Source organism: Gossypium hirsutum, chromosome D11, assembly GCF_007990345.1.
Source record: "Gossypium hirsutum isolate 1008001.06 chromosome D11, Gossypium_hirsutum_v2.1, whole genome shotgun sequence".
In the NCBI taxonomy this organism is placed as follows: domain Eukaryota; kingdom Viridiplantae; phylum Streptophyta; class Magnoliopsida; order Malvales; family Malvaceae; genus Gossypium; species Gossypium hirsutum.
The window spans coordinates 3977936-3989044 of NC_053447.1; the positions used below are offsets into that span (position 1 = coordinate 3977936).

The following is an 11109-nucleotide window of genomic DNA, read 5'->3' on the forward strand; positions in this document are numbered from 1 at the left end:
TTGGTTCCATCGAAATATTCTTAACCATGGAAAATGGGATTTATGTATGATGCCTATATAATCATGTTGATATCGTAAAAAACCCATCAAATTCCGGTTGCCCCGGCTTTTATGGTAGGGTTTGAAGCAACCATAGATACCATGATTAAGGAGTGAAAGTCAAATGGAAGTGGTGGAAAAAAGGTTGAAAATATCTGCATGCATAAAAGTAAACAACAACATTTATTTACAAACTAGTGAAAGAGCTGAAGCCACGGAGTGGGGAAAAATTAATAATGGCCGGGTTATGGGTCACACTCTTATATATGTTCTTAGCGGAATGTGATAACTATTAAGTTAAATTATTGATTTTATTTAAATTCTAATTTATTTACTCACCTTAAAGAAGAAAATATATTGCACACAAAAATCCTAGATGTTTTAGTGAAAAAGAAGTACAATCTTTATGTGTTTCGGAAGTTTGTAAGAACTGTAATATATCCGAATCTGAAATACAATAAACAAACATTAAGAAGAAGAATGCCAGATTTAAATGATGTTAATTAAACAAACATTACTTTCTGAAAAAAATCAGGGATTATAGTAAGAGTTCTAATCTATTTCTTTATGCACATCTCTGACCTAAATTTATTCTCTCTTGCTACTAATATTTTTAAAGGGTTTGGTACAAAAATCTTCCTTACATTTGCTTTTTCTTCATAGCTTGTTTACTGTTGTGCATCCAAACTTTAAAAACCTGTCTCTTAACTCCCACTTGAGCACAAAATTGCTGCACTTCTGGTTCATCTTGTTTCTGGATTCTCCAACCCAATTTCTCAGCAAATTCCATCATCTTATCCTTTTGATCTCGGCTGAACTTTGTTCGAAACCTCTTCTTTGATGACTGTGGATATGATGGTTGTCGACCTCCTGCTTCATTAGAATGAAACATGTTCAGTTCTTCACTTGATGACTCCGCCGGGCCGCCACGGAAGTTCGTCATCGCAGCCGGTGCAATTGGCAAACACGGACTGTTAGACAATTCAAGGGAGAATCTTTGTTGACGAAGAGGTGTTGGTTGTTGAGGATGAACGGGTCCTCTTCTCCCGTTGTTTTTGTAGGTAAAACAACACCTTGTGGCGGGATATTGTGTTTCGCCGTCGATTTCTTTTCTGTGGAAATTCCTATGGCATTCACAGGCTGCACATTTCAAGGCTTCTTGGGTGCCGTCTTCGCCGCTGGGCATGAATTCTCCGCAGCCATCGACGACATGACCACCCATGCTGGCAACGTGGTTCTTCAAACATTCTCTATATCTTATCAAAGGAGTCGAGCTTATAGTTGTTGATGTTGGAGCAGCAACTGTTGGAATCGGAGATGAAACTGGATTTCGGTCATGATCTGGATTGCTTCTGGGATTGTCTATTTGATGTTGTGATGGGTTTGGTTCATTGTATTGATCTAGGGTTCTTGATTGGTTTATAGGTGCAGAAGAAGATGAGAGTTTTAAGGAAGAATCAGCTTGATTCAGCTTATTATTACAACTAAAAGAGCTCGGCATCCCCATTTCCTTATCTTGGCCTTTCACTTCCATTAAAACTATGATTTCTAATGTATAAAAAACTCTTGATCCCAGACACCCTGACCTTTTATTAAACTAATATATAGTAGTAAAACATTTACTAATATCTTTTAAACCCTAATTCACCATCATTTATTCACTTAATTAAAGGAATAAGCAATAATACCCAAAACCTGTTTCCTGAAATTGTGTTTGAGCAGACAAATGAAGCCTTTTTGAAGGACTAAAAGGGATTAATTATATAAAAAAACCATAAATTTGGCATGAAAACTCAAACAGGAAATGGGAATAAATAATAAGGGGCCTTACTGGTAAAATATGCTAAAAGTTGCAAAAGAACTTACCTTTGATGAATTAAGCTGATAAGAACTGGTGTGTTGTTTGATGTAAGAAAGTCAGCAGTTGCATGAGGCAGCAGATGGAAATGGAAGGAAACTTGTTTTTTAGCATAGATTAAGGAAGGCAAAAAACTTAACTTTGAATCTTAAAAAACTGATAAGTAAAAGGAGTTTAAATCCAGGACAAAGAGGTTAAAAGAAAAAGGATAGAGATATGTGAGGGAGCTTTTGTTTCCTACTTACCCATCAGATCCAAATAAAATCCATATAAACGAAGGAACAGGTGGGTTGTTTTGTACTAAAAACAACTAGTGATTAGTATTAACGACGGGTGCCATTGAGAGACCTAGTACTCTTACAGAACAACCGACAAGGCCACGTTAGTTCCTCTCAGAACCTGCAATACTGGTCCAGCTCCTAATTATTGCCTCCTTAACACCATATTTTTATTTTTAAAGACCATTCTCTAATTCTCTCTTCTCTCTCTAATCTATCTGCAACTCCAAACAAACCCATAAACTTTGATACTAAAAGACATGTAAATAATATTAGCTAGTATGTGAATATGTGATGAACGTTGGGTTGTTTGCCTGAAATCTGCCTGCAACCTCAAGAACCCACATTAGGTCAGGTTTTGAACAGTGGTTGGGGATTTTGTACATCACCAGACAATGAAACCTTTATAATTATTACAGAATCTGTTAAACAAAGGTAGTTAAGGTAAAGATGGATGGATGATCTAAAAGAGAGAGAGGACCCCATCCTGACCTTTATCTTTTATGTTCAGCGGCAGTTGAAGTGCGGGAATGGTGATCCATAGCTAACACTGCACTTGTCCTGTTAGTGTGTGTATGTGTGTGTCAGATCCTCTTTCTCTCTCTACTTGAACCCTTTTTTACTTTTTAGGTGCAAGCAACAATTTTATTTTTCTCTGCAATTCCACTATTAACTTTTTGCTCTACTAGAGATACAAACGCATTTATTGAAATTAGTCTTAAATTTTATGTAGTATAAGAGAATTAATTACGAATTCTTAAAACATTAATATGAAGATTAAAGATATTTTAAGAAATATAAAAAAACAACAACCTCCCAACCTTCAAAATTGTCTTCCATATCAAAATCTAACCACTACTTCATTATCATTAAAGATGAATTTAAATGGATAATACATTTATTCGTAATTAATATAAAAATAATAATAATAATAAAATTAAATACTATAAAAAATAAATTAAAATCACACCTCACTTAATTACCCATCCAAACTCACCCTCAATATAATACATTCTTCTCTACCATCTGAATCGAACATCGATTAGTTGCGGGGTTATTTTTGGGTTACATATTTTGTTGCGCTTTTCAACGTCTACTTTGTGTTTTTCCTATTTGTCTTGGTGGTAAGAGCGTGGACACGTTTTGTGCCCCCAAAAATAAAAAAAAAGAAAGTGTTGACACGTTGGCCAATATAAAGAGATGGAGTAGCTTTTAAAGGATCTGCACAACACAGCACTGTAGTGTTTTGACGCATTCTCCCACCTCCTTTTAGGTCCATGCTTTGCTTCTCTTGCCATCCATCAAACATTACATTAGATGAGCTTTTTCCCATTCTCATTTCGGCCATTAAACCCCCTTTTTGTTTCACTCAATATTCATAACACCGGTTCTAAATAAAAAGGCATTAATCTACACTGTAAAGTGAGAGGAAAAAGCCTGGGTTTTCTTCCCTCTTTAATCATCAATCCAAGTAGGAGAGGAAATCAAATGGTTAGCTGTGTGGAGAGGCAACAGTCAACTCACTACTCGATTTTGCAAAAGAGTATGAGCACTACTGCACTACCCTCGTCTAAGTTTCCTAATTAAAGAGTTCATTTGTAGGACATACTTATCTCCCAGTACAACCTACAATTTCATATAAATCCAAAAACAAAGTGAAATGGATTAATGAAGTGGTCCATTTCAATGTTCTTCTTCGACCCACTTTCTCTTTTTGTCGTAATAGAGATCACACCCTCCCCCAAAACATCCTATACAGTTTTATGTCTTAATCTCATTCTAGAATTTCAAAACAAAAAATTAATCTTATTCTAGCTTTTCAACTCAAACTAATATTTTCACCTAAACAAGTAGGGTTTTTTTTTTCTTCAAATTAACACTTAGAGTAAATTTAAAAAAAAAAGCCATTTCGTTCCAATTTATAATATTGTTATTCATTTATTTTAATTATTAATTATAAATATAATTTATATATTCAAATTAAAATTCATTAATGGGATTACCATAATTTTTTTATACTTTTATTATTGTCTATGTTGAATATTTATTAATATCAAAATAATACTAACATGACGCCGTGATAATAATAAGAAAAAAATGATGAAAGAACAATACTTTACATACTAGTCTATTAATTATAGAAATATATTTTATATATTCAAATTATATTTTATAAACAATTTATATTAATTTCTAATACTTTAAATCTTAGATTGACTCGTTTTAAGTTTATTAATTTGATGGGATCTTATATATTTCTCCTCGAAAGTTTATTTATGGAAAAATGCAACACCAGTTGAACTCAAAGTTGATCCATTTTGATAAAGTGGATCAAAACGATTAATGTTTGACCATTATCTCCGGCGGCCCATATTAGGGTTTTGTGTGTGTAGAGTGAGAATCAAGCATGGACTGCTTACTATATTTGGGTTTGCCTAAGAAATGCACAATCATTAATCACAGAATGTATTTCGATATTTTGTTGTGTCCAAATAATTTTAAGATTCGGTTATTATCAGTTGGACCCAAGCGAGTTAAGTGAGCTTTTGATCCAAGCGAAAAATATCACAAACTTTTGGACCGACAAACCAGTTGGAAACTTATCTGAAAGGTGGTGGAGAGAGTTAGCTATCTTTGTGACCTGAGACGCCAATCTTTCTTAGCTTTTCCGGGGAAAAAAAAGAGAAATGTTTTTAACGGAACGGGTCTGTTGGATTTATTTTCTCAAAGGGAAATGAAGGTTCTTGGAAGGTAACGGGATTCGGAAAGAGGAGTTTTGGTGGGGAATGGGCGGAAATGAGGGCGGCGCTGGACAAAGAAATGGCGAGGAAACTTTGCGGGGATTCGGTGGCGCCGTCAACCTCCGTTTGGAGGCAAGCTACTTGACGGTGCTACTAGTGGTGATAACAGTGGCTTGCGGTGGAGATTTCATAAATGTTTAGTTAATTTGATGTCTCAAACTCGGTCCCTCCAAAGCTTGAAAAACTCGAGCAAGTCATCCAAAAATAGTAATAAAGTTGCCGTCGTAATAGGATCTAGTCTTTGAAACCACGGACAAGACCCCGACCAAGATCTTCAAATTAAACTAAAAATATATCTTTAATTACAATTATACCGTTAATTCCCCCCAAAATGGCGCCACGTGTTCTTTCCTCCACTTAAGAATATTAACCAACCCAACAGTCGTCTTCTTCATTTTCAGCATTCCTTTTTGTTTGCCTGTTTCAATCAAAAGATTGAGCTTCAAAATTTCCTCCAAATTCGACCGTTCAAATACGCCATTGTTTTGCTTCGATGAGTTTCCGTGACGATACTGAAGATGGCCGCGATCTCAAGAAGCCGTTTCTACATACCGGAAGTTGGTATCGGATGAGGCAGTCCAGTATTATGAGCTCCTCCGCTCAAGTCATTCGCGATGGATCAATCTCCGTCGTTCTCTGTGTTCTCATCGTCGCCTTGGGCCCTATACAATTTGGCTTCACCGTACAAAATTTCTTCATCTTTCTCTTTTTCTGTTTCTGATTTAAGCGTTCAACTGTGAAATTTAGGTTTTTCTTAAATGATTTTTCAAATTTGAAAATGCAGTGTGGATTTTCTTCACCTACGCAAGATCAAATCGTTGAAGATCTCAAGCTTTCGGTTTCAGAGGTCTAAATTTGAATCACTTAAATTCCCATTTCATTTTTTTTTTCAATTTAAACCGATTTTATTTTCTCAAAAAAAAAATTGTGATGCAGTATTCTATTTTTGGTTCGTTGTCAAATGTGGGCGCAATGGTTGGTGCGATTGCCAGCGGTCAAATTGCTGAATACATTGGCCGAAAAGGGGTACAAATTGATTTTCATCGATTAATATTTTAAATCTAACGTATAAATCCCAAAATCCTCAATATTACCCATTAATGTGTAAATATTTTAAAATATATATAATGTGAATTTTTCAAAAATATATATATAGTGATACTAAAATTTTGAAATGAGACTTCAATTTTATACTAAATTTAAAAAGAAAAAAAATGTAGATTATAAAAAAAAAAACTCTGAAAATAACATTATTAAAAAATTCAAATAGAAATATCGAAATAATTAATTTTGATGAAAAAATGTTTCATAAGTTTAAATAATAAAATACATAAAAGAATGATATTAAATTTTCTTAAAATCCATTTATACTAAATGGACTAAAACATTATCATATAAATTTAGCTTACGAAGATAACAAATAAATCCAAACTTTGAATAAACATAAAATGGTGTCAGATAAATTATATATGATATGAAATTTATCCTGAATCTTATCATTTCATTAGTTCTTGGTTTCTCTTATTTACTGTTTGATTGATGCAATGTTTCAGCTTAGAACTAAAAACTTATAAATCAAATAATTAATATTCCTCATTTATGTATTTATATTTAAATGCATGCTTCTTTTAACATTGAATATACTGCATGTTGTGTGTGTTGAATTTGCAGTCGTTACTGATTGCAGCGATTCCAAACATAATAGGATGGCTGGCCATATCTTTTGCCAATGTGAGCCACTTTCGCCACTTTTGTTATTGTTGCTGTGTCTCCCATGCAAAGCTTGTTGCTAATTAATTTTATTATGCCTTTTGCTATTTGCAGCATTCCTCATTTTTATTCATGGGAAGGTTGTTAGAAGGCTTCGGTGTCGGCATTATTTCGTACACGGTAACTTCAACTCCTTCTCTTCTCCTTTTAAGTAGGCAGGGTTGACAAAGAACAAAATATCAAATCCGATTTTATAAGCATATATGTATTTTTAATTAAAAGGTTAAAATAGCAGCGACATCATGCTGTTAATTGTGTGTGTAGGTACCTGTATATATAGCAGAGATAGCACCCCAAAACATGAGAGGAAGCCTTGGATCAGTAAACCAGGTTTGTTCCACATTTTTATCCACATTAGTATCCCATACTTAATACTTTTATTAACTGATTGGTGGAGTTAACTTGTTTACTGGATAGCTATCAGTCACTATTGGAATAATGCTGGCTTATCTGTTGGGGTTGTTTACAAATTGGAGAGTGCTTGCAGTTTTAGGTATGTGGCCAACAATATGTAAAAGGTTTTCATAATAATTGAACAGATTCGAGAATTTTGAAAATATCCTATCTTGCATGCATACGCGTGATAGAACTCGAACATGGGTCAAGAAGCTACCATGGGTGGACGGATGCTCAGTGTTATGATTAACAGATTGACATCATCTTTCTTCTTTGTAGGAATATTGCCATGTCTAATATTGATACCTGGGCTGTTCTTCATACCCGAATCTCCTCGATGGCTGGTATGAAACTTGCTATTGCTATCATTCATATTGGATTGGACCTCTTATAACCCCTTTTGTATATATGTTGTTGTTTTGGGACTGGGTTGCATACCAGGCACAAATGGGAATGACGGATGAATTTGAAGCCTCTTTGCAAGTTTTGCGTGGTTTTGATACGGATATCTCTGTCGAAGTTAATGATATCAAGGTATACAAGTACTGACTTATCGATACAACCGCTAGACTGCTCATATTTATATTTACACATCCTATATACGAGAATTTTAGTTGTTCGCTGCAGAGAGCCGTAGCATCATCAAGGAAGACAACAACAATTCGATTTGCAGATCTTAGGCGAAGAAGATATTGGTATCCTTTGACGGTAGAATTTGAATCTTTTTATTTCAGGTGTTGTCCTTTGAGGGAACCGTCTTTTGTTTTAGTGCTAATTGGTATGCCGCAGGTAGGGATTGGATTATTGGTGCTTCAGCAACTCAGTGGCATCAATGCTGTTTTATTCTATTCCAGTAATATCTTCGAAAGAGCTGGTAATTACAACAACGTTTCTTTGATGTTTAACACAAGCCCTAGTAAAAGGATATATATACGCAAGTTTAAAACATTGAATTTCCCATTTTCGTCTGAGTACTGCTTTCATTCTATAAAAGCTTTTGTGCTTTGCCTTTTCGTTGCCCAGGGGTTAAATCTAGCAATGTGGCCACGTTTGGGCTCGGTCTTATTCAGGTAGCATCTCTAAGTTGTTCAGTAATTTTTATTTTTTTTTGGAAAAATAATAAATTTGTATTGTGTGTTGTAGGTCATTGCATCTGGTGTGACCACGTGGTTGGTAGACAAAGCCGGTCGCAGGGTGCTCCTTATGGTATGTTTTCTCTCTTTTATTATTTTTAAAATCCATAAAAAAATTGTAAAATTTGAATATACTCATGTCAAATATATACTTAATTATTTACCCTTATGTGATAATAGGTTAAATCGAAAATAGCAATAAATAAAATGAATAATCTACGAATGATTTTGCAGATATCCTCATCTGGAATGACTTTGAGTCTGCTCCTTGTTGCCACGGCATTTTACGTTGAGGTTAGTGATAATGTACTCATTTAATTATTTTTCAGTATATCTTCTAATGCAAATTTCAGCCATCAATGCATATTCAAATATGAGAAATTCAACGTACACATTCAAACTGGAAACCCAGTAAGATAACTCTTGTATTGTGATGGAGAGCAGGGATACATCTTAGAAGATTCCGTCATACATAGCGTAATGGGAATAATGTCATTGGTGGGCCTTGTGGTAAGATTTCCTCCATACATCATGTTGTTGGATTCATTTCAATTATGATTCTTTCTATTGCAACTTACCACAATTTATCCAAATTACATTTAAGAAAATGGTTGAATGAGTTATTTGATCAATCTGATTGACTTTTTTCTTTTCCATCTAGGCTTTTGCAATTTCCTTCTGTTTGGGTGTTGGAGCAATCCCATGGGTTATAATGTCCGAGGTAGTCAAATTCTTCTCATATGTTCATCTTACATAGAAATGGAAATTTTCTTAAATTGTGCAGACAAAATTTATATTAAAAAGTCGGAATTAGATTATAATTTTTAGATTCAACACAAACTTTATGGACTCAAAAGATAAATTTATCAAACTGAAATTAAAAAAAAAAATCTTATCGTACCTACCTTTAGATATAACACCTTAACTAATTTCTTTATCTCGTGCGATGCATAGGTTGATTATATATATTAATTTATTTATATATTTTTTTTGAAAATTAGTACTTTTCAATAAAAAAATTAAATAATTTTAGGGCAAGATAATATAGTATTTTTACAGTATTAAAATATAATATTTAAATAGTATATATTTAGAATACATTTTATAATATGGTGTGGACTTCCTGCACAAATTATTTAATTATAAGTATAGGATTGGCAGTTTAGGTTGTTCATTTTCAGTAATTTCCTTATTAAAATGTTCTTTTAACATAGAAAAAAAATTCATCATTCAGATACTTCCAGTAAATATTAAGGGTCTAGCCGGCAGTGTGGCGACGTTGTTCAACTGGATGACGGCTTGGGCAGTTACCATGACTGCAAACTTGCTCCTGTCTTGGAGTGGTGGAGGTATGTAGGCAGGCATGAATTTTAATAATTATTTCAAGCAAGTTTTGGATTTAAAAATAATAAATAAATAAATAAACCATTTGATTTGGTCGGGCTCAAATTACTATTTAAAATTTTTAAAATATAGTTTAAATTTAAATTTAACTGTAAAATAAAAGAAAATAAAGCTTACATGGTTTGGTTTCAGGGACGTTCACAATTTATGCTGGTTTGGCTGCTTTCACCATTATATTTGTGGCACGTTGCGTTCCGGAAACAAAAGGAAGAAGTCTAGAGGAAATTCAATCCTCCTTCAGATAGAAAATAGCATATTTGTACATCCAATCTTTTGACTTTTTTATATTATGCATTTATCACTAAACTTGTTTCAACCCATGTAATGAATATATGGATAAAGATGCATGTTATTACTACTAAAAATTCTATCACACGCATATGAGTGTGAAAATCATGAATTTATAATATAAATGTGTGTTTGAAAATAATATATAATATTATAAATATTGAAATGTATGGTTTGAAACTAATTAATAATAACACATGATATATGTATAGTATTAAAATGAAAAAAAAATAGATTAAACTATATATTGATAGAGGTATAAAAGGTACATATTAAAATAATATATATATATATAAAAAGAAGATTAAATTAAAGCTTTGATTGAGTGGTAAATTTAAGATTTACTAATGCAAATCGCTTGAGTTTAAATATAAAAAAATATTTTTAAATAATATAATTTATTTTAATTATAAAAAAATATTTCTATTATTTTCTTAACGAAATTGGTGATGCACCAATTCATAACACCAACTCAATTAGGTGATAAAATAATAGTATAGATTTATTGATAATACCATATTTATAATTTTATATGCTATAATTGTGTATAAGATGCATTTATAGAATGAAGTGAAGTAAATTTTTAATTGATCAAGAAATAGTTACTTAAGGAAAAAGGAAAGAAAAAGAATATGAAATTTCTACCTTTTTAATTTTGTATAAATATATAATTACTTTTTTATTTAATTTTTTTAAAAGAAGATGCCATGTCCCATAAAAGAATTGGTTTCAAAAGAAATTTTAATAGTTGATTTAAAAGTGGCAACCAATAAAAGAAAGTACCTAACAACAAAATCACTATAATTTTTATTATGGGTGAGCTTTCGATTGGATTGAGTCGAATCAAGTGAAAAAATTTTGAGTTAACTGAATTGACGAGTCCTATTTTATCATCTTAATTTGAATTGAATCAAATGAATTTGTTAGTGTTAAATTTAAAAATTAAACATGTCATATTAAAATCTTGTTAAAATATAATTATTTCTAGGTTAAAAGCATATAAATTTGAAACCATATATATTTGAAAACTTTTTCAAAGCAAAATAATTTAAAAATACTTTAGTATTATAAACTTTAATTATTAATTAACTTATTTAGGCCCCAAAATTATTGTTTTAAAATCATTTAAATAATTTATAATT

At 32.4% G+C, this 11109-nt stretch overlaps 2 protein-coding genes across 2 annotated transcripts; one reads left to right on the forward strand and one right to left on the reverse strand.

The window, feature by feature from the left end:
* Window positions 1-527: 527 nt before the first annotated feature.
* On the reverse strand, window positions 528-2793 carry LOC107912010 (zinc-finger homeodomain protein 2). The gene has a single exon (XM_016840042.2). It carries the CDS (start codon window positions 1571-1573, stop codon window positions 680-682), a length of 894 nt encoding a protein of 297 aa, XP_016695531.1. The 5' UTR covers window positions 1574-2793; the 3' UTR covers window positions 528-679.
* Window positions 2794-4213: 1420 nt separating this feature from the next.
* Window positions 4214-10137, forward strand: LOC107911244 (sugar transporter ERD6-like 6). Its single transcript, XM_016839117.2, has 18 exons — window positions 4214-5658; window positions 5761-5823; window positions 5913-6002; window positions 6648-6707; window positions 6801-6866; window positions 7011-7076; window positions 7164-7239; window positions 7422-7486; window positions 7584-7676; window positions 7770-7850; window positions 7932-8016; window positions 8166-8212; window positions 8286-8348; window positions 8510-8569; window positions 8720-8785; window positions 8937-8996; window positions 9510-9624; window positions 9812-10137. Exons 1-18 carry the CDS (start codon window positions 5470-5472, stop codon window positions 9922-9924), a joined length of 1458 nt encoding a protein of 485 aa, XP_016694606.2. The 5' UTR covers window positions 4214-5469; the 3' UTR covers window positions 9925-10137.
* The last annotated feature ends 972 nt before the right edge of the window (window positions 10138-11109 follow it).

What these genes read in the sequence shown, in the direction of transcription:
- LOC107912010 (XM_016840042.2), bottom strand. Translation starts at nt 1,573, where the DNA reads ATGGAAGTGAAAGGCCAAGATAAGGAAATGGGGATGCCGAGCTCTTTT.
- LOC107911244 (XM_016839117.2), top strand. Translation starts at nt 5,470, where the DNA reads ATGAGTTTCCGTGACGATACTGAAGATGGCCGCGATCTCAAGAAGCCG. An exon ending in GCCTTGGATCAGTAAACCAG is followed by an intron (nt 7,077 to 7,163) that starts GTTTGTTCCACA and finishes TTTACTGGATAG; the next exon opens with CTATCAGTCACTATTGGAAT. An exon ending in TCGAAGTTAATGATATCAAG is followed by an intron (nt 7,677 to 7,769) that starts GTATACAAGTAC and finishes TGTTCGCTGCAG; the next exon opens with AGAGCCGTAGCATCATCAAG.